Below are 20,599 nucleotides of genomic sequence, written 5' to 3' on the forward strand. Positions count from 1 at the left end.
CAAATAAGAAGGCCGTTTAATTTGTCGGCAAGAACGACGAACAATAGGGGCAGTCTCATGAGAGACGGCAGTCTCATTAGTAATTTCAGTTTCAGACCTAACAATAGAAGAACCAACATCAGTACCATGCAAGCCATCAAAGACTGGATATGAATGATCATGAACTAAACCCTGTGTAGGACGTGGAGTTGGAGTCCCAGATTCAGGGGATACAATATCAGAAGCAACAAGTCCATTATCAAAATGTTCATGAGCAACATCAAAATGTTCAGGAGCAACATTAACAGTAAAAGGTGCCGGTTGAGTACCAACAGAGGCAGATAAAGAAACACCAATAGGTACTGTAGGATAGGAACCAGAATAACCAATAGGTGTGGGCAACACAACATCAGAGAAGGGGTCTGCAATATCACTGTGCTTCAACGTATGAAAAGGAAAAACCTTTTCATGGAAAATTACATCCCGAGATACAAAGAATCGACTATGCTCAATGTCAAAAAGGCGAAAACCCTTCACACCAGGAGGGTATCCAGCAAAAACGGCTGGAATTGCGCGGGGATGAAACTTAGAACGATGTGCAGGTGATGTAGATGCAAAGCATAGGCAACCAAAGACCTTTAAGAGAGAATAATCAGCACTTTTGCCATAAAGCTTAGCAAATGGTGTAGACCAGCTAAGGACATGTGAGGGAGTGCGATTAATCAAATAAGATGCAGTAAGAACACATTCGCCCTAGAATGTGATAGGTACACGAGATTGAAACAGAAAGGAACGAGCTACATTGAGCAAATGTTGGTGTTTGCGTTCAACAACAGAGTTTTGTTCAAGGCGGCCAACGCAAGAAAACTGATGAAGAACCCCTTTGGAATGAAAAAATTCTGTGAAGGATAACTCAGGGGCATTGTCCGAACGGAAGCACTTGATAACTTTTCCAAATTGAGTCTCAACAAGTGTGAAAAACCGAGGAACAATGGTCAAGGCATCAGACTTTTGCTTCATTAAAAATGTCCATGTATAACCGGAAAAGTCATCCATTAAAGTCAAGAAGTATCTATAACCAGCATGAGACAAGGAAGCAAAAGGGCCCCACACATCACAATGGACCAAATCAAAAGAATGAGATGTCATATTATTGTGGGAATCAAAACGAAGACGTTTCTGTTTAGCTAGAGGACATATTCCACATGGATCATCAAATACACGTTGGGGAACAGAATCAATGTGTAAAATATGCTTCAAAGCAAGAAGATGTTTTGGGGATGGGTGTCCAAGCCTAGCATGCCAAGTATGGTAAACAGAAACATCATTACAAACTGAATTACAAACAGTAGGGGTACTTATATCAGTGACAGATGGTGCACTTTCGAGAAGATAAAGACCATGCCAAATTTCAGCTCTGCCAATCATCTTCAAAGGTGACTTGGCCTGAAGAACGCAACAATTATCAGAAAACAAAACGGAGATAGAAGAATCAGCCGTTAATGTACTAACAGAGAGGAGGTTAAACTTGAAAGTTGGCACATAAAGCACCTTGTGTAGCAAAATATCAGAATTCAACTGAACATCCCCAATATAATCCACTGCAATACTGGACTGATTCGACAAAGAGAGAGTAATTCCAGAAACAAATTTAATTGTATTGAAGAGATCACAATTAAAACAGATGTGAGCAGAAGCACCCGAATCAACAACCCATCGATTTATCAACTGAGATGAGTAAGGAGAATCAAACCAGATACCTGCAACATGAGATTGTCCAGGGTCTGCAACTGTGGTAGGCTGAACCTTGGTCAAATGAGACTGCAACAAAGAGAGTAAGCCTTGGCATTGGTCAGCACTGAGAGAGGCCAAAGAATGAGGAAGACTTGAAGAATTGGAAGAATCCATAGCCTTGGTGGAATCACTGGTATTCCGATGTGAAGATGAATTGTTGCGATTGGCTGATGTGCGATAGCCCAGGGGATATCCGTGCAACTTATAACACCGATCAACAGTATGACCAATGAGGCCACAATGTGTGCAAACAGCCTTGTCTTTTCGCTTAGATTGCGACGAAAAAGACGGTGACGAACTGGATCGAGTAGTTCCAGCAGGTAACGATGTATTGCGAACCATAAGTGCAGAAGGAGAAGCAAAGACAGGGGCAATGATCGCACGCTGTTGTGCCTCTTGCGCAACCAAGGAGAAGACACGGAAAATTGATGGTTCTGGCTCCATAAGCAACAATTGTCCTCTTAATTGACTAAAAGATTCATTCAATCCCATGAGAAAACACATGACGTGCTCTTGTTGTTGAAAAGCAAGAATTTCCTTAACGCCACCACAGGTGCAGCGACCACAAGTGCAAGTAGGACGATAAGAACTGAGTTCGGTCCACAAGGTCTTAAGGCGTGTGAAATAAGCACTCACCAATAATTGATCTTGCATAAGATTAGAAAGATCACGACGCAATTGAAAAATGCGAGGACGATTTTGGCGCTGAAAACGCTCCTTCAAATCAAGCCAGATTTCGCGCGCTGAATTCGAAAACAGAACGCTCGCAGAAATTTCTTTTGCGAGTGAATTCAAGATCCAAGCAATGACGATGTTATTGCATATAATCCAAGAGTGAAGAGAATCACCAGTAGGCCGGGCGATAGATCCATCGACGAAACCTACTTTGTTCTTCACTGTGAGGGCAATAATCATCGACCGGCTCCAAGAGGTGTAATTTTCATCCGTTAAGGGATCAGAAACCAGAACGAGACTGGTATTGTTGGAGTGATGCAAGAAGTAAGGGTTGGCATACTGTTCAATAGCGGGCGGATGGAGAAAAGTAGGTAAAGCAGCGGTGGGATTAAGGGAGTCGTCGTCCGCCATTGAAGACTAAAGAAAACAGATGGCGTGGAGAGAAGAAACCACCCCGAAGAAACCGCCAAACGAGTCAAACACTCTCAAACCCACGTGTCGACCGATACCATATTGAAACTAGAGAGTACCTTAAAACTTTCATAACCTTTATTAAAGGAATAAGGCCATATATATAGGCCATGATAAAACAGTTACACTAACAAGAATAATTGAGTTATTTAACTAACTGATAAACAAGTCCTAATAGAAATTAATTGTTGTAGATAGTGTATTTGATCCAATTCAATTTTATTAGTAAGTGTAGAAAGAAAAGATAACAAAATAATAATAATAATAATAATAATAATAATAATAATAAATAACTAGAAACATTTGTGTATTTTTAATGAAAAATTATATATATATAAAAAATAAAAAATTAGTTTTTTCTTTTTTTAATTTTTTTTGACTAAGTCTTGTAGTCAAAGATTTTGGTATTCTTCCTTTTTAATCTCGAAGTTTTGTTAAACACCTCACCAGTTTTTACCCTATTAGAGAATCAACAGGCCAAACAATGGCGTAACGCTAAGGAAGCACCCACCACCGCCACCCTTCTCTCTCTCAATCTGCTACACCACACATTTCCCAGGTGAGTGCAATGTTTTTACCTTTTATGAGATTTTGGCATTGGAATTTTCTGAGTAATTCAGCTTTTTTCATGAGATTTTAGTTCTAAAAGTTTACATTTTTGGACTGTTTCGTTATGAAATTGAGTTTCTAAAAGTTGGAGGATTTGTAATGTTTTATGTCTCCACGGTTCTAAATTTTGGATTGTGTTTTATCTCATGTGGTTTTTTTTTTTTTTTTTTTTAAATTAGGGTTTTGAATAGCAGGAAAGTGATTAGGATAAACTTTGAGGTGTGATTGCACGAAAATTAGTTTCGTCTTCTGGGAAGAATTCAATAAAGTAAACAAGAAATTTAAAAGAGAAAAAAAAAAATAAAGTAAAATACAAGAAAACAAGACTTTAAAAATAAAATAATTACAATGCTACCATATTTTACATAAATATTAAAAGATTGACGACTAAAAATTATTTGTGAATATAGAAAACCTAAAATCTTATAATTGACATTATTCCATCTATAGGTTAATAAGAGATTTACTAATATTATAGTTAATCAATAGTACACTAACATTATAGTTAATCAAAATATAAGTTAGTTAGTGATGTACTAAGATTATAGATAATCAAAACTATCATAGCTTTACTTACTGGTTCGAAAGGGCAAAAAAATTTAAAAGAATTTAGAGGAAATGAGTTTAAACCTCACCGTTTTCACAGTTTTAATAAGGTCGAGCATAAGCGGGCTTGAAAGCCGTTGTTTTGTGCCATTATCTTTCGTCCATCTATTTATCCAATGGCTTTAACCAGCAGGCGCAAACCATAAAGGGAACAATGACACCTGCTCCAATTGTTGAGTCCATCGAGCCTGAGAAGGAGAGCCACCAACTCTCTTCTGCAGCCGAATTAGAGAAGAAACTTGAGGTTCTCCAAATTCCTATCCCCAACTTTGTGTTTCCCTCATTTCATTTTAATCTTTCCTCAATTCATTTTTGCAGTGCGATGACAATTCGACAATTTTTGCAGTGCGATGACAAGCCGATTGTCGAAGATGTGGAGGATGACGAAGATGATGAAGATAACGATGAGGATGATGATGAGGAGGGAAAGGAGAACGGGGCTCTTGGCCTCGGTTGGTTAATTTTCTCATCCTTCTCATCCACGACATTTTTTTTTATTATAAGCATTGTAATCTCATTTCTAGGTGCTCCAGTCCAATTAGCAAAGACTTGAGGTCTTTTAATCATATTTGATATAGAGGTCTCAAGTTCGAACCTTGTGATGAACTAATAATGTGTTTTGTAGTTTAAATAGAGTTTTAACATGGTTATTCTTCTGTTAGTAAATGAATGATTTTCATGCTACTAACTTTTTGACCCCTGCTTCAACCTTCATTATCAATTTAAACTTAGTGGTACCCAAGTTCTATAAAGTTTGTTCTTCTAAGAGTACTAGTTTTTCGTTGCAGGCTTCAGATGATTGAATGTGACTGCTGTAACACAGTTAACATTTCTTTATGGTATGACTGCAGGTTCGAATGAGAGTTCAAAGCAGAGCAGGAGTGAAAAGAAGAGTCGCAAGGCTATGCTGAAGCTGGGCATGAAACCAGTTACTGGGGTCAGCAGAGTCACCATCAAAAGAACAAAAAACGTAAGTTTGAGTTGGATCCCACCATTTAAACATATATCTCTCTAAACTATATGTTTCAATTCAATGGTTTCAGATATTGTTTTTCATATCGAAACCGGACGTGTTCAAAAGTCCAAACTCCGAGACGTATGTGATATTCGGAGAGGCGAAGATAGAGGATTTGAGTTCTCAGTTGCAGACACAAGCTGCGCAGCAATTCAAGATGCCAGACATGGGACATGTGATGGGGAAATCAGACATTTCTGGTGGCGCTGCAGCTGGAGGAGCACTGGCGGAGGAGGAGGAAGAGGAAGAGGTTGATGAATCTGGGGTTGAGCCCAGAGACATAGATTTGGTGATGACACAGGCTGGGGTGTCGAGAAGCAAGGCCGTGAAGGCCCTCAAGACTCACGATGGGGATATTGTAAGTGCCATAATGGAGCTCACAACTTGAGTGCGCTACGGCCTTTGGCTCTCAGTTTTGCTTTGTTTTGCTTTGATTTGATGATGAGTTCCTTCCAATTGTTAATTTTCTTGCTGCCGTGTGGTTGGCTAAAGAGTTATTATGAGAAGCCATCTTTTGTTACCCTTTTTTGCCTTGTTCTTCACAGAATTCTACAGAACTACCTGGACACCCAATTCCATGGATTGATGATGCTTCTTATTGACTTGTTGCATAGTTAGTCTAAGTTGATTTTTTATTCATTCACAGCACATCCGGTAACATTTCTGATTTTTGGTTTTTGTTTCTATTTTTTAAACAAGAAAAATAGAATTTCATGGTATCAACATTCGTATCAAGAATGACAAAACAATGTTTTAATTTATGTTTTGGAACTAATTAAAACCAAAAATTACAACAAATGAAAAAAAAAATTAAGAACGTACCAAATCGGCTTTTTCTTTTGTCGGGGGTATGCATTTATTAGAAGCTTCGAGTTTAACCGAAAGGAAATAAGTTTTCTTTGTCCTGGGTTGTGACAAAATAGTTGTTGCTTGTAATGTTTTAAATTTACATAATATTTAAAAAATATACTTGTCCATATTCATATAATTTAGACACTAATTTAATATAATTTTTATTTTTATATAATAATTTTTTTATTGGTTTAATATTATTTTTTATATGTTATTATATACAATAGATATTGTCAAATATACTCCAAACATCAATTTTGATTCGATTGCAATTATTGTCACCATTTTCAATTCTTCCTAACCTCATGTCAGATGTCTTGTTAGTTTGAAATACGGATGAAGCAAAACTTCACCGATCTTGACATTAATCAATGTCTAATCTAAATATCAATTTCAATGTCAATATTGATTATGTTGAATTGATGCGAGACCTGTAAGTTATTAATATAAGAAAATTGAATAGTGTCGACTGCATACCACAATAATTGTGACACCACTGATTTTTTGGAACTCAAGTCCACCTACTTTTTACAAACCCACACAAAAGATGTTTGTTACAGAAACCCTTCTAACATTTGTAAATCTGTCAACGTGGGACAAAAACAAGAGATTTTTTTCCCCAAAAAGTCTTAATTATCATGTCTAGCAACTTGTTCTAATTCATTTATCACGGCACTGCACTCGTATATAATAAATATTTCAATTTTTTAAAGATTATTTCATCATATATATATATATATATTTTGATATTTCATATATAATTATGTAACTAAATACTAAATTTAACTATGATATATGTAATTACTAAATTTAATTATAAATTATCAATAAAACATAATTAAATATTCAACTTTAATCTAATAATTCAAATAATTTCCATTTGTTTGTATCTATTAATTCAAAAAAAATTAATTTTTTCAAAAATATATCTATCGATGTAGATATTTTTATAAAATCAAGACGTCTATATTTTCATCGACATCGACACTTCATGTGTATGATAATCATTCTTTAACCCTGAATTATTAGGTCTCTATTTTTTTCTGTTGACTAAGCAATCTAATATCTTCTACCAAACGGTCAAAATCGGCATAGGATGACCCACCTGGGCTCACACTTTGCTTTGCCAAATTAGCAAATTTAGCCGCTGATCTCATGAACTCCTCTCTCCTATTCACCATCAGATCATTCACCATTTTGGCCACAGTTTCTCTGTCGCACACATCCTTCATATCCAGACCCACCTTCCACACATGGCTCACAAATCTACTGTTCACCTGCTGATCCGCAGCGTATGGCCAGCAAATCATGGGCTTCCCGGCCGCGATGCCCTCCAAAGTCGAGTTCCAGCCACTGTGAGTCAAGAACCCGCCAACCGCTCCGTGGGAAAGCACTTCCTCTTGCGGGGCCCACCCCACCATGTACCCTCTTTTTCTCGTGCCCTCCTCCAACTCCGCCGGAATTTCGTCGCACTTACCATTTTTGCTGGTTACAAGGTCGGGCCGTATGACCCACAGGAAATTTGTGCCGCTATTGACCAAGCCGTGCCAGAACTCCATGAGTTCCTGATCCCCCATGACCGTGATGCTTCCAAAGCTGACGTAGATAACGGAGTTCGGCGGCTGGGCGTCCAGCCACGCCAGGCAGCTCCGATCAACCTCCCACAGATTGTTCAAGGAGGACTGATGTTGAGATTGGTTCGCGGATTTGGCTTTGAGGAGAGCATGGAGTGGTCCGATAGTGTACATCTTGGGGCATAAAGTTCGTATCTTGGAGAGAATCGGAGCTTCCAAATCTTCGAATGAGTTCAATATGAGGGAGTGGAATCCGGAGCTCCGTAAGGTGAGTTTCACAAGGAATTGGAGAAGAGGGTCATTTGGGTCTGTCACACGGCAGAAGCCAGGAAGGTCTCTGCATCTTAGAACATTTTTCATTCCCGCCACATTTCTTATCATTCTATCCATGTCTTCCTCCCCTGTAAACCAACAAATTCAACATCATTAAACGAAAACCAGTAAGTTATTAGAATAGCCGGCTAAAATATATATATGTCCCATCCACCACTCAATTCAGAAGTACTCAATCTCATTCGTGGGTTTGGAAGAAAGTTGAACAAACACAAGTGAAAATCATGATAAAGCAGGAGAAAACGATAATGTACCGGAATTCGTGCATTGATACCATGTCAATAATAAATAAATTACCACTCAATCCAAAAAATTACCACTCAATCCAAAAATTTAAACGGATGGATTACGTAAATTTAATTCATATATTAAATATATAATATTATTGATAGAATCCAAAAAAAAGCTTATATTTATGGATCTTTCTTCTAAGAAATTAGTAGGTTTGTTATGGATGAGCCGACTAAAAGAGAGTAAGTTGGCTCAAAGATGATGTTAGAACTTCGTACGTTGTCAAGTTCGAGCTGTCATCAGCTCAAATGACGAGCTCATCACCTAAGACCAAATAAAAAATTGAACTCGGCCTAATCACTAGGGTAGCTCTTGATGGGGTGGGCCTTGGTGCCATATTCCTATCAATAAGGCAATATACTTGCAGCATGCAACTTCACCTAGTTTAGGTGGTGTCTGGGAGTTATTTTCCAAAATCACTTTTGTAATTATCAAAAATCACTTAATTTTTTAGTAAATTAAAAAATTTATTTTAGGAAAATTTAAAATCACTTGAATGATTATTTTAAAAGATCAATTATATAATATTGTTACTCCCAAACAGAGTTTAGAGATGTAGGTTAGTAGTTCCCAATGGATGAGTTGAAGCTGTATCAACCCAGACCTATTTGTAGATGATCTCGGTCGGTCAAATTACAGCATCAACACATCTCTTAGTTCCGAAAAGTGTTTCCTAATAGTTGACGTTTGGGCATCACTTCAAATTAGTTCTAAGGATGCCACAAAAAGCCCAAACAACACCGTAATCTTCCTTTCAATTTGTTAATTTCGAAAAGAGCGTAATTAAGAAGTAATTAGAACAAGCGCACCTCTAATAGGAAGTTGGCCATCCTGGATAAGATCAGGAACAGAAAGATAAGCCCAGATGGAACAAGCACTGACCGTACGGAACCCCAAAATGGGAATTCGAACACCATCGTCGTCTGCGTCGACAAGAAACTTAAAGAACCCATCGAGGATAACACAGGTGAGGTCGGAGCCGAAATGGCCGGAGACGAGCATGTGGCGGAAGAGGGGCTTGGTGACGGCGTCGAAGGAGGTGACGAGGTGGAAGAAGTGGTGGAAGGTGCGGAGGTGGGCCGGCGGAAGGCCGTCGGTGATGGTGGCGAAGCGGAATCCGGGGAAGCGGGAGAAGTGGGCGTGGACATCGGAGTTGTGGGTGAGGTGGCGGTGGGAGTGGTGGGTGTTGAGGAAAGTGACGCGGATGCCGGCGAGGGAGAGAACCTCGGCCAGCTTCAGCATGGAGTTGATGTGGCCTTGAAGGGGAAGGGGAAAGATCAGAACGTGAGGAGGAAGAGGAGCTTCCATTTCCATTTCCATTTCCATTCGGTGGTGTTCTTCCTACGGATAATATCAATAAAAATATGTCATAAATTACGTAGAGGATAAAATTTGTCTCCAGAACAGTCTTATCTTTACTACCTGACAATTAAAAAATAAATAAATATTTAATTTAAAAACAACAAAGTCTCAAACATTTAACGTGGTTCTTCACCAATCAGGAGAGCCAAATTTTCTCGATAATGATTTTAAAACTTACTTTAAATAGAGTGTTTTCAAAGGTTGGAAAAAACATCAAATAAACCTTAAAAAGAACAAATTTAAAAGCTTCAGTTAACCTTCGAAAATACATATTTTCCTGAAGTTGAATTAACCAGGAAAAAGTAATATTTTCAAATGTTACAAATTTTCGATAATGGTCTCAAATACTTCCTTTACGAAAGTTTCTATTGTTTTTCAAACATATTCTCAACAACTTTTAAACCTTTAAAGAAATTTCTTTATTGACATTTGTAAATCTTTAAAAAAAAAACCAAGTAGAAATCAATAGCATTCGAGATTGATACTAAATTCTTTTAGAAAAATTAAATTATTTTTTCTAGTTAAAATTTATAACTACTAGACTATATCCAACGCAACTAAAATATTATTTACCACAATCAATATTTAAAATAGTTTGAATCTCCCATACCCCTCCACTTATTGTACTCAAAAATCAATAAATAATTATTGTAAAAGTATTCAACAATCCAGAATTAGAAAAATCAATAAATAATTATTGTAAAAGTATTCAACAATCCAGAATTAGACCGTCACAGTCTTTCTAAAACTAATTTAACTAATACAAATACTCAAAACCTGTTCTTTAATCCAAAGACCTGCACAATAATCTGGTCCTCATTCATGTGAACTGTACCGTCAATAATTGAGAGGTATGTGATTTAAGTTTTGACTAAATAGGTTAATAAAACTATTAGATTACCAAATAAACAATAGTATATCAAAAAAGCTTATGAATTATTCAAATAATTCACCCAAACAACATCCATCCCCCTCCCCCAACATGTGCCAATTTTTTAATATTTACATAATAATACAACTTAATATTGCCTCTCTGCCATTTTGGACCAAATATCAGCAGACGGAGAACAGTTAGGATTGGAAAAAAAAAAGAAAAATAAAAACATCCAGTAATATAAAAATTAACAAAATTGGGAGTTAATGTAGCTAAGGATAGTTTGGATGACTTGGATGACTGAAAACCTCAAAGAATAATTTTGAAGTCTTTGATTCAAGTCACATGAGACGCAAGTTCTACCAAACTATAATTCTGTTGCATATGTATAGATATGGGGACAATACACCCCTCAGGTACGGGCATTACTGCAAAAGCATCAACAATCAAGTAGACCATCACGACCTATCTAAAACTAATTCAACTAATACAAATACTCCAAATCCTTAAAGCAAAAGAAATTCACATTTTTTGATATTATACTTAAATTTTGTAATCCTACTTTAATACTTTTTATGCATCATCTCAATCATTATTATTTGAAATCTATGTTCAAAACGATTTTTTAATTCAATAGTTTGATCTCCGAGTAATTCAACTTTTCTTTATTATTCAGACTCTTCGAGATATTCTGATATGAATAATTAAGTTAAATCAGTTCCTATAAAAGATTACAAGTTATGAAACTAACCAAGCATGTCTGGAAGTGGAAAATTGCAGCAAACGTCATAATTTAGTAGAAAGATGTACGAGTGCAAAGACATACATAACCACATATGTGAGAACTTATATATGAAGAAGTTTATTTCTTGAAGATTGAGAAGCACAAACACACTGTCCTGATACTCCATATAACACAACATGAGTTACAGAAAGTGCAAAAGATTACAAACCGGGCTGTCTTCAAGTTTTAATCTCTGAAGTAATAAATATAATCCCCTCTGCTGAGCCATGTGGTTTATCCTCCTTCAAGTACCTAAGGCCAACACAATTAAGCAAGCTCTACCACTTTGGAATAATATAGTTACAAGTTCCGGTAAGTTACAATTTTGGTCCTATGATTTAAGCTTAGTTTCAATTTGATCCCATGGTCTGAACTTAGTTTCAATATGACTTCCATAGGTTTAAAAGTTTCAATTTCTTTTACAGGTTTTCTCAATTTTAGGTTCAAAAGGGACTAAAACTGCGTCTTTGTCCATGCGCATACAAATCAACTCCCTAAGACACAAGAATTAAAAACAACTCTAAAGTAAGATCAAACAAATTCTACACAGTATCAAGTGAAACTAAATAATTGTCAATCTCCAACAACGGCGCAAAAAACTTGTAGCAGAAAATGTTTACCGCCAGTATACGGGTCAAGTTTTGATAAAAGTGGTAAGTAATTACCGATATCGTCCACTGGATTGGGTTTTTAGTCACTCAAGTACTACAGATATTAATGTGCACTTTTATCTAGAGAAACTATCAGGAATTTCTTTTGACACACAAAAATCAAATAACAAAGCGAGTAAAAAACTCTAAAGAAAACTCTTATGGAGAATGGGTCATAGGGAAGTGATTTCACCAACTGAACCTACAAGCGGACAAATTAAACATGCCAAGATTGAATCTATAAGTAAAGAAATCAAAAATTATAACTGTCTCCCCCGAACACAATTAATTCTCCCACTTATTAAGAAACCAATATCCCTATCTAGTTTCATTAACAAGTAGGGCCTTAAGTCTTAGTCTTTTAACAACCTCTAAGATAATTCTAAATCTCCCTATCTTAGAACTACCGCAGTTATGTATTCAGGTTCCAATTTAAACCACCTCTAAGAGATTAAAAGCATTAAGCAAATAAATGTACAAATAGATTAAAAACAAAGCAATCAAGACAATTGTTAATAAATCCAACTCATAAATCAAACGGCTACGTCAATCCCTAAAACAAGAAGATTAGCTACTCATGTTCACCAAAAAAACAATGAAATCCCACAAAGAATTTCATAATAAATCTAGAAAAGATAAGGGAAAGGAGAGAAACTAAAGTCATAGTGTCGATTGACCTCCCCGACTCAATCTCCACGATCACGAGCCTTCGAAAATCGTCTCTTCGCCATTCTTGCTTCAAATCTCGAGGCAATCCTCTGCAAATTCCAATTCTCCAATGTGAGAATCCTTAAAAGTCCCCAAAAACGGCGCACTCATATTTTACTTATGTGAGGGCATCGCTACAGCGCCATGACACCATTAGTGAGCGCCATGACGCTGTCCCAAATTTGCGATGGACGTGCAAGTTCGTAGTGCCATGGCGCTACAATACAGCGTTGCGGCGCTGTCATCGCGGAAAGAGGCCCAAGCTTCGTCTGCAGGGCGCCATGGCGCTGTGTACCAGCGTTGTGGCACTGCTTCTTTGAGATTTTGCTCCCAATTCTGACCTGCAGGCGCCATGGCGCTTCTCTTTTTCACTCTAGTTTTCCCCTCAATTGATCGCTTATGCTCCAATTCTTTTTAATGACTTGATCCTATAAAAACATGAGTTATGCACATAAATAAGCCATAAATTACCGAAAATTATTAAATAATTTCCGCTTGAATATCACCGTACTTGCTGTAACAAATGTTAACATATTGAGTATACGACACATTTTCTATTTACGCGAAAGTTAGCTTATTTTTTTGGATTAGGGTATAGTCGTGTAGGGTTGGGTAAAATAGGAAAAAAAATAGATAATTTTCAAATGAGTAGAAAACAATTTAAGGATGATTGATAAGGTTTAGTTGAACTAATTTTAAGACTTTAGAGACTAAATTGAAGTTAAATCAAAATAGAGAACAAATTGAAACTAAGTTCGAACTAGAATTGAGTACAATAGACCGTGTGATTACTGGCAGTCTCAACTCGTTAGACAATGAGAAAACGTAAAGAGCGAATTTTATCTCTTGGTACCTCCAAAAAGCAAGTCAAACAGAGAAAATTTTCGCATAATTAAGGAATTGGAGAGTATGAAACTCTGTACGTACCGACGAAGAAATCGCGATGTGGTGTAGCTGTAGGATCAATTAATTTTAATGTGATTCTAACCATTAGGAAATCAATAAATATATGTTAACATAACTCAAACAACGAATTCCACGTTGTGGCCATGGAGACCTGGGCTCGAATCCCAACAACCACATTTTTTTAATTTTTACTGAAAAGTACCATAAGTACCATTTGAGTGTGTTCATAATATATTTTTATTCAAATTTTAAATTTTAAGAAAAATAAATTGTAAAAGGTGTACAAAATGTTATTTTGTCTTTTCATAATAAAATATGTGAGTTTTGATGTGATGATGACTATTTTTATAGATTAAATTACAAATTTTTAATTTTGTATCTAATAAATTGTTGGATTTAAAAATCTATCTAACAAATCCTTGAATTTTCAATTTTATGTTTAATAGGTTCTTAAATTTTAAAAGAAAGTGTAGTTCATGAACTTTCAATATTATATTTAATAAAGTCTTGACATATGAAAATAAAATAAAATAAAATAAAATCAACAGATCTATTAAAATGCCAAATAAAACTTTAAATTTTCAATCTCATCAGTGAATTTTTGAAATATTAAATAAGTCAAGGGCATATTAGATACAAATGAAAAATTTTAATAGAGATTTATTAGAAATTTTTTAAAGTTTACAGACTTAATACCCATAAAGATACAAAGTAGAAAATTTATTAGAAATTTAGGGTGGGACCTTCTAAACACAAACTTAAAATTGAAACGAATAAACATGTAATTTAATTTTGTATATTAAAATAAAAATCTTTAGCCTGTTTTTCTAAGAGTAAAATAAAGTGGTTATTTAGGTTAATTGTCCAACCTTTAAGGGTAAGCTAACTACCAAGTTAACGCTATCGTTTTTCAGTGCCCAAGCCTTCCCCACTTGGGCTTGGAGTCTGAATTCAACTGCTTGGGCTTTCTTTTTTGATTTTGGAACCTCCCAATATGGCCAGCCCAAGTTCCAACTGACCCATTATCGATGCCCATGCACATCCTCTTTAAGTTTCTTTTTTCTTTCATTTTAATTTTTTCATAAGTCAGAGCGAGTCTCCAAACCTGACATATAAGAAAAGTTATCCATGTTTTATAGTTAGTTATTTTGTGAAGGATAAAACTTTGACTCCTCGCTGATAAGGATCAAAATTATCCTTACCACCGTGAGGAGCCAAGTTTTATCCTTTCGTCGTAAGGACAATGTTGCTTCCTTACTAGTAGGAGTCAAGTTTTATCGTTTGTGAAATAAGATTTTTGGGCCATTGTTCTTGATTTTTAATAGAGTGCGTTTTTTTATTATTATTTTAACTTAAAATTATGATTGCTTTTAGTTGATATAGTGGTCAATTAATCAAACTAACTATAATAATAGCTCAAGTTCAATTAGTCAATTACGTTGGTAATTCTTTAAAGATCGTAGATTTGAGTCTTTATTGTATATTTGAATTATAATATTAAGAAAAATAGTTATATTTAAATTATTTATTAAACAATATATCTTGCATTAATTGAATGGTAATAGCCAAAGTAACTGTAGCTTAGCGGTAATTAGAATATATCTCCAACCAAGAGGTTGTGAGTCTGATTTCCCACCCCACGTGTTGTACTAAAGTACTAGTTAATTGATTAATAATATATTGGATGTCAATCATATTTTAATTTGACCATTTTTTCATGAGTATTTCATTTTTTAATTTACACTTTAAATGTCTACGTGGATGAAAATGTTGAAGTTTCAATTTTACGAAATTGACAGATATTTTGTATACTTTTACAATATAATGAAAATGTCAGACGTCAAATTCATAATTTATAAACATATAGAAATATTGATATTTCGACGAAAATTTAATACCTTCCACCTAACACAAGACTTCACAAAATTAAAAAGGAAAAGATTTAGCTATTTAAAAAAAAAAAGCCTTTGTCACAAATTTGAGCATAACTTTTTTGTTTCTAACCGGTTAGAACATATATCTTGGATAAAAAGTTTGGAGATTTGAAATTCACTTTTTAATTAAAAAAAATATAAAATTGCTGCTCACTTGAAAGATTTAAGCACATTTGCAGCGGAAAGAGGTTTATATTTAAAGATATTGATAGGAATAATATGGTAATAAAACGTTCTACAAACCAAAAGTTTGCCCAATTTCGTGCTAAATTTACGTGCAAATGGTGCTTTACACTTTTTTTCGAATATTTTCACGTAAAAATTACTTTTTAAATTTAAAATTTCAAAGAAAATAAAGAGACAAGAAACAGGCTCTTATTTCTCATTTCCAATTTTATTAAGAAATATAAGTATTTGACAACTTTGTTGTTTCTTATTTTTAAAAACATTTTTAGAATTTTATAGAAATTTTGAAAACAACAAAAATAAGAATTCGTTCGATCATAACGTTCTCGTTTTTCATTTATGTTTCAAGTCTGCATGGCTCTTATGGGCTAGGCCACACACGTGCTAGATTGAACATGTGGGATGATCCAAATGAATTCTACTTTCATTTCCCCCGTATAGAGCACCGAGTTACTTACGTTACGATCTTTAACAGGCAGGCTGCACTGACAACGACGACTAGGAGGGATCGCTAGACTAGCAGTCAGACCAACAATGAATGTGTAATGATTGTGATTCCACACGAGGCTTAATAAAGAATTTCATGCACCTGAAATGGCATTCCTTTATCGGTAGGAGGGTTTAGAGGCAGTTAAGCCAATAACATATCTAGCAATAGCTTCAACAACACTAGCTACATGAGTAGATCATTGATTAGCATACCTCCTCTAAATAGTCTACGTGGCCTCCAAGACAGAACGAAAAGGGACAATATACAGGATGGGCAGAAGAAGTTGTGATACTTGGCTCGATCCATGGTTCGTAATGGAAAGAAAGAGACCACTACTTCGCTTCTTTGTTGAACCGCCAGCTCGGACACAGTGGTCTCTGACCAGGACCTTGGCTGGTTTTTATGTAAAAAAGACAAAATGGAATTGGATTTCCACTCATAAGGAAGGAATGTTAGATACCTTTGACAGGGTTGTCTTTTTGGTTGAAATGGGATGGTGTTCAAACTCATGAAATGCAGTTTAGACAGCGGGCCCTCCTCTCCTTTTTATCAAAGAGAAAGAGGACGATGCGGCTTGATATGTCTCAAACTAGGTGCTCATTCGATTTTGATTTGAATGGGTCGTGTCTCCCGAGGCGAGGTACATATGGTCGGCCCTTCGGCTAGCTCCTACTCCTTCTTTCTTTTCCTTCATCGTCGCTGGTCCTTTTGACATAACATTCTCTATTGCACTCAATTTTAATAAAGAAAAAATAGAATTATATGACCACAACACCCAGTTCAAGCATGATCAAACATTATTTATATATATGTTCCGTAAAAAATTGAAAATGGAAACAATAAAGAAGAAACATGTTCTGATTGTTTCAAAAATTTATATACAATTTTGAGAATGTTTAAAAAAAAAAGTGAGAAACAAGAAACATTACCAAACATAGCCACCAACTTCCACCTTGATAATTAATTGCAAAATGCTTGGATTTCTTAATAAAATTGGAAAGGAAGAAGAAACCAGACAGAAACGTTATCAAATCATGGGACCTAAGTTTTTTGTTTCTCATATGTTTCCATTTCTAATCTATTAAAACATAAATAAAAATTTTGTTTAATAATTATTGCATCTATAAATGTCAGAGAGTCATGTAATTCTATTTTTATTCATATTAAAAGAGAAAACCAGAAACGAGAAACGAGAACATCGAAACTCTAAATATTTTTCTCCTTTTTGTGCAACTTTTTAGCGCTAGTGTTCAACTTTTCTTTCCGTTCACATATTTTCTTCGGTCCCTTTCTCTCTTTTTGGTCCCTCATTTCCAAAACCCGCAGAGCTTTTATAAGAATGAATTCTAGAATTCTTTATCATTCGATCAAATCTTAAACACTTCAATTCTCAAATTCACTAAATTACAAAGACAACAATAATACAAGTAGAGCTTTTTGGTCTTCCTTTAGAATATATGTGTCACTTCAGTGTCCAAAAACCATGCACTCCATCACACACAATATTTAGTACTCCATATATCACCATTTCAATCAACGCTACAGAACAACATTACGTATTAAATGAACTAACATGAAGTGGCGTTACCATTACATCACTCTCAGGTCTCTTTAGAAATGATTTTAGAATGAATAAGTTTAGCGAAAGAGAGTTTTGATGGTAATTGATTATGTCAAAGCGGTTTTTATATAATTATTTTAACGTTTGGTTATCAAGTGATTTTTATATAGTTAAAAATGATTTTGAATGATTAATATTTGAAGTTTAAAGGAGAATTCGACATTACAGCGGTACAAATCCGAGAGAAACAAAAATCTTAGAAGAGAAGTTTTAGAGGTGAGAGACCATTAATAAATTTTAGAAGAGGTAGGAGAGATCAAAATTTAGAGAGATATTACAACAATTTTAGAGAAAAAAATTAGAGAAAATAAACAAAATGAAAGATGAATAAAGGTAGAGAGTGACAAAAATTTTAGAAAATAAGAAAATTTCTCAAAATTTGAGTTGAAAATTGTTAAGGATCTCACATTGAAAAGAGAAAAGCTAACCAGAGTTTATAATAAACATGAACTACTACTCTCCTTGCCAATTGGTTTTCAGATATAGAACCTCAATTTTGAGACGAAACTCCATTGAATATTAATAAAAATAATGCTCACGTACTTTTTTAAATGAATGGTGTGTTGTTTTCTTAAAAAAATATATATAAATAGTCATCAAATACTTATATTTTTTAATAAAATTGAAAACGAAAAAGAAACAAAAAAATTGAACATTATCAAACGGGCTCAGTTGGTAGATTTCATAAAAAAGATGGAGGAGAAGACAGGGAGGGGAAAGCAGAAGAGTAGCTGTCACATTTTTTGTTTGGTGTAAGCTACCAAACGCAGAGAAGGCAGGATTGGATGGCAACATCAAAAGGAATTTTGCATAAGCTTTCCAACCAAACCAACCAAAGTTTATGGACCTTTAGTTTTCTCTTTCTTTTTCATTTTTTTCCTTTCTATTTTCTCTCTTCAGCTGCAACCCTAAAAAAAGGACCACAATATCAAAGTTTGGTGGATGAAAAACCTGAGAGAGACAATGGCAACTTTTGTGTAACAGGGCCGCCACAGAATGTCCCGCATATGCTTTCTTGATCATGCCAATCAAAAACCACATCTCCCAATTTGTGGCTTCTAATTTCTGCTGACTCAGATCCCCATATACATATATATTTCTTATTGGATTTCTGTAAAAGATTAACACATTGAATTGAAGTTCCCCTGCTGCATATTGGGTATCACAAAGCAAAGCTCTATTCTTAAACAAATCTTAGAGAAGGGAAAAAAATGGTAAGGACCAGCCTCCACATCTTCATATGATGATAGTGTATATGCGCTCATACTTTTGTTTTTGGAATCACCAAAAAATGTCTTATTATAAATGAGATGTTGTCCCTAACTTATATACCCAATATCTTCCCCTCTAGACCATGTGAGACTTTGATCCCTTTCCCAACAATCCTCACCTTGATCAAAGAACTATAGTGGGACTTTGGTCACACCTCTCTCAAAAAGTAGAAATATGCTTTGTACAATGAGTTCTGCTCTATCTTTTGGTTTATCTAGTTTGAGAGAAATAATCGTCTTTTCTCAAGTAAATATAGATCTACAGGTACTCTATGGGTTGATATTAAGACGGCGGCTTCCTCTTGGTCCACCAAATCGACCTTCTTTTGTAATTAATGATATCTCTACCATTTCATTAAACTAGAGCTCTTTTATTTAGCCTCTCCTTATTGTATGTTTCTCACGTACCTTTTGAATGAATGGTACGATGTTTTCTCTCTCAAAATATGGTGGGACTTTGATCGCACATCTAATAACAACATAGAAATGAATTTGAGAATGTATTAAATGATTGGGTTTATTCATCAAGTTATATCAAAATGAGCACTTAAAACTTTTTGTTCCATCAGTAATTTGATCTGGAATTGAGAGTCATGTTTAGATTATAATGTTGAATTACATATTACAAGGTGAGGGTCCCCAATTGTTCATATACATCCCAACTTCTGTCTGTGATTCAGACCAAATTGAAAAGTTTTTTGAAATTTGTTGGCCAAAAAGCAAATTAAGTGAGGTAGGGTTGAGGCAGGCGGTGGGGTAGGAGGGGGTGTCCTTGATTGATTGAATTGAGGTGTCCTTTAACAGAGAGAGAGACCCCCCTCCCAGCTCTCTCTCCCTTATGGCCTCACTGTTTAATACAATGAAAATCCATGTGCTAGTTCTTGAGAGAATTGAAGATGCTTTTGTTTTGTACCCTTTTTGCAAATGAAGGATATGATGGTTCTAAGAAATGCAAATCAGTCATTTTCTTTTTATTTGCCTATCTTTTTGTGGAATCACATGCAACCTGTGAGATGATTGAAATTACATTAATTTTGGAAATACAGAAATATATAGCCTATCAAGTCATATCATAGCTTATAATTACTTGTTTTTTATATTTTGTTCCTTTACTTTAGTTTCTGATTCATTTTGATTCATGTATTTTTTAAATATTTTAATTTTTGTCTATTTTAGTACTTGTACGTACTTTGGAAACTTCTATTTTGTCCGGTATACTTTTAAAAAGTAACCATTTGGGTCCGTGTTTGTAAAAGTTTAAAACAAATAATTGAAACAAAATCGAAACTCTTTAATTCGAAACTACAGCTCTATTTCAAAAATTTTATTATCACATTGAAATTGTGATTAAACAAAAAAGAATGTAAATAGACCAAAATTGTCTATTTCAAAAGTAAGTGGAACAAATTGAACACTTGGAAAATACATGGACTAATTAAGATGCTATTTTTCATTTTTTTTTTCCTTTCTTTTGTGCAACTTGGCGTGATTTGTGATTTATAATTCAAGAATTGGGATGGGATGAACAAGCTGATTAATCAGCAACAATCATTGACATTGCATGGACTTTACTAGAAAGTGTCTAGGCTATATGATCTCTCTTAGTTGAGATGA

At 35.0% G+C, this 20,599-nt stretch overlaps 2 protein-coding genes across 3 annotated transcripts; one reads left to right on the forward strand and one right to left on the reverse strand.

Moving 5' to 3' along the window:
- The first annotated feature begins 3,375 nt into the window (after positions 1-3,375).
- On the forward strand, positions 3,376-5,669 carry LOC111010150 (nascent polypeptide-associated complex subunit alpha-like protein 2). Of its 2 annotated transcripts, XM_022283490.2 has the most exons (5): positions 3,376-3,478; positions 4,268-4,378; positions 4,481-4,586; positions 4,986-5,104; positions 5,178-5,669. In XM_022283490.2, the coding sequence occupies exons 2-5, from the start codon at positions 4,289-4,291 to the stop codon at positions 5,535-5,537; spliced, it is 675 nt and encodes a 224-aa protein (XP_022139182.1). In that variant the 5' UTR covers positions 3,376-3,478; positions 4,268-4,288; the 3' UTR covers positions 5,538-5,669. The 2 variants fall into 2 exon arrangements, with proteins under 2 accessions (XP_022139182.1, XP_087973871.1); XM_088117745.1 differs by lacking the exon at positions 3,376-3,478 and having other exon boundaries at positions 4,288-4,378; positions 4,453-4,586.
- Positions 5,670-6,888: 1,219 nt separating this feature from the next.
- Positions 6,889-9,562, reverse strand: LOC148209253 (7-deoxyloganetic acid glucosyl transferase-like). The gene is made up of 2 exons (XM_088128395.1): positions 9,009-9,562; positions 6,889-7,976 (listed from the first exon to the last, which is right to left on the reverse strand). Exons 1-2 carry the CDS (start codon positions 9,523-9,525, stop codon positions 7,027-7,029), a joined length of 1,467 nt encoding a protein of 488 aa, XP_087984521.1. The 5' UTR covers positions 9,526-9,562; the 3' UTR covers positions 6,889-7,026.
- Between the last annotated feature and the right edge of the window lie 11,037 nt (positions 9,563-20,599).

This window comes from Momordica charantia, assembly GCF_013281855.1.
Source record: "Momordica charantia cultivar OHB3-1 chromosome 9 unlocalized genomic scaffold, Mcharantia_2.0 BLBB01000009.1, whole genome shotgun sequence".
In the NCBI taxonomy this organism is placed as follows: domain Eukaryota; kingdom Viridiplantae; phylum Streptophyta; class Magnoliopsida; order Cucurbitales; family Cucurbitaceae; genus Momordica; species Momordica charantia.